Source organism: Sphaeroforma arctica (assembly GCF_001186125.1).
Source record: "Sphaeroforma arctica JP610 unplaced genomic scaffold supercont1.205, whole genome shotgun sequence".
Taxonomy (NCBI): domain Eukaryota; class Ichthyosporea; order Ichthyophonida; genus Sphaeroforma; species Sphaeroforma arctica.
The window spans coordinates 102,211-105,382 of NW_014040353.1; the positions used below are offsets into that span (position 1 = coordinate 102,211).

Here is a 3,172-nt window from a genome sequence, read left to right on the forward strand (position 1 = left end):
TATATATATATATATATATATATATATATATATATATATATATATATATATATATATATATATATATATATATATATATATATATATATATATATATATATATATATAAGGATTGCAAGGTGCCAAATAGCAATCATATACATGCAAACCGGCCCTGTCCCACGATCCGAGTTCAACTTTCTCAGATAGACATATACATGGGACCAAACAAATGACTCAACACCTGCAAAACAGATTTTTGTCGTGACACCCCCTATTGCGCCTACTACGATACACCTTTCTTATGAATGTGGCCCTGAATGCGTATTTAGGGAAGACGACAACGGACCATCGTCGTTTGAAAGAATGGTTACGATTACAATCGAGCATGCAACGATATACTCGGTGACCATATAGGACCAGAGATACGATCGGATGGAGTTTAGTCTTATGGACCCTTATATCATATCCTATCATATCCTACAGGCTTCCCGGGGTACCTGTAGAACCACCTCTGTTAACGATATGCAGCAGAGTACAACCCCGTGCGGTCCACTGCCTATGTTCAATACCTGGTGTATATTAACTAAATATGATTTGATGATTTTAACCCCGTGTAAGTTATCCTAAATATGAATTGATGACTTTTACCTCGTGTAAGTTCACATATTATGATTTGATGATATATACCTGATGGAAGTTAACTAAATAAGATTTGATGATTTGCTTGTACGAATCTGATATACCAGCCCACTCGACATGCTCGCCCTCAAGCACGGTGTAAAATTCGGCCCTCGCCAGCCTGCAACGATCGACAGAACAGATATACAGCCGTGCGTAAACAAACAAGACAAGCGTGAGTGATGTAATATGTAGGCTGCAGATGAGCTATGTATATGCGAGTTGATAAAATAGGCAAAGACATCCAAATGCCAACCTCAATGCATTGCCCTATGTAAATGTACTATTCGCAGCACAGAATGGGTACTAAAAGACTCGTGTTTTGTGGGATTTTATGCATCTGTGGGAAACCGGGCTCGGATATAGTCTATACGAAATATAGAACTCATGAACTGCCTGGGGCGCTGTCGGGCGTGGTATGTGCATACGTTTCACACACAACACACTGGCACATGGGAGAGGATTGAGACTAGAACGCTAGTCCGTTGTGTTTCCCGTGCCTCGGACCAACTTGCCAAGCACATACGCTGATTGAATATACGAGAAGGAAGCGTGCTGGATAACACGGTGTGTAACGCAGTGTTAGGGTATAAACGTTTGGTGCCTTACGCCGATCTGCAGCATGTCAAATGTTCCTATGAAACAAAACTTGCGCATACAGTGTTGATATTGGCTAGATTTCCAGTCTCATGAATGAAGGTGGAATGCTCTACCATACATACTACCCGGATTGAATAGCAGTACTACATCTCTCTTTGCAAGCATCTTGGCGATAGGCTTCACTCGTGTAAACGCGGGTAGGCCGGCACAATACTACACAACACCACTGGCTTGTCTAATGACACACCCCACACAATCAACATCATGACATGTTACACAGCCGAGCAACACCCCAAGCGTACGTCCCATCCGCAACTTACGCTTTAGATTCGCTCGTGAGCCGATGGCCCAGAATGCGTTGCACAGCACGCGACTCGTACGTACTGGTGTCACTGAGCCGCAGACATCGAGAACGAACATCGCCTGCAATTCAAACGCAATATTGTCAGCAAAACGTACCGCTTGAGCTCTCTGCATGTCATTTGCAGCGGTATCATGTGCGCCGAGAATCCTTCAGAGGCGTTTTAACGTGACTATGAACGACACTGATAGCTGTAGTACTTTGTTATGGTTCACTGATAGCTGTAGTACTTTGTTATGGTTCACTGATTGCTGTAGTACTTTGTTATGGTTCACTGATAGCTATAGTACTTTGTTATGGTTCGCTGATAGCTGCAGTACTTTGTTATGGTTCACTGATAGCTGTAGTACTTTGTTATAGTTCACTGATAGCTGTAGTACTTTGTTATGGTTCACTGATAGCTGTAGTACTTTGTTATGGTTCACTGATAGCTGTAGTACTTTGTTATGGTTCATTGATAGCTGTAGTAATTTGTTATGGTTCACTGATAGCTGTAGTACTTTGTTATGGTTCACTGATAGCTGTAGTACTTTGTTATGGTTCACTGATAGCTGAAATGTTTTGCTAAGGTTGGATAGTGTATTCGTGGACGGAGGTGGGGCTGTAAACAGATATGACCACTCCGAACCTCAGATATAAAAAAACACAACACCCAGAAACTTCTAACCTGTCAGATATGAAACTCAATTGAGACCTCTGAGGCAGTATGCAACAGGCGATGGGGAATTGATAATTCTATACACCGTCCACTGTAAAGATACTTGAAGCTATCTGCAACTTCTCTACTTTGTGAGTACTTAGCACATGTGTGTAACATAGATATGAAACTCAATTGAGACCTCTGAGGCAGTATGCAGCAGACGATGGGGAATTGATAATTCTATACACCGTCCACTGTAAAGAGACTTGAAGCTACCTGTAACTTCTCTACTTTGTGAGTACTGAGCACACGTGTGTGTGTAACTTACCAATGGCGGGTCCCCCAAGCACTCGAATGATTTCCTTAGTAGAGCCTCCGTCGTCTGATACCGGCATAATATACGCCACGTTGTTTGACAACCGGCTCATTTCTCTACACACTCCATTAAAGGCTGTGCCACCACTGAAAACCACTATACTGGGGTCCTTCACCTGTATTGCAACATATGAAAATACATGTGAACACGTGTATTTTATAATACTCACGACTGTACTCGAATGAAGAGAATTGACGAGATAGATTGACGCCAGATAAAGTGTGACGAAATTGAATCCGTTGGGACTGGACACGAGAAAGGGGATATGGTACGAGTAGACCGTACAGCACAGTCACAGACAAACAACTAACCAAAAACAAACACATACTCACACACAAACACACATGAACATAGACACCCCCACACACTTAAACACACAGACACGGACACAGACAAAGACGTAGACTAAAAAAAGTATATATACAAACGCACACACACTCACACACACACACACACACACACACACACACACACACAGACACAGACACACACACATATATATATATATATGTATATACACATATACTTATATAAA

The 3,172-nt window shown here is 41.8% G+C and overlaps 1 protein-coding gene across 1 annotated transcript in view; it reads right to left on the reverse strand.

Annotated features, from left to right (window-relative positions):
- Positions 1-2,752, reverse strand: part of SARC_03855 (hypothetical protein) — a gene marked incomplete at both ends in the record, with an annotated part of 7,066 nt that extends 4,314 nt beyond the window's left edge. The window contains 3 exons of the mRNA XM_014302347.1: positions 670-781; positions 1,581-1,683; positions 2,590-2,752. Of these exons, the coding sequence (XP_014157822.1) occupies positions 670-781; positions 1,581-1,683; positions 2,590-2,752 (378 nt within the window). The remainder of the gene's footprint in view (positions 1-669; positions 782-1,580; positions 1,684-2,589) is intronic.
- Positions 2,753-3,172: the final 420 nt, after the last annotated feature.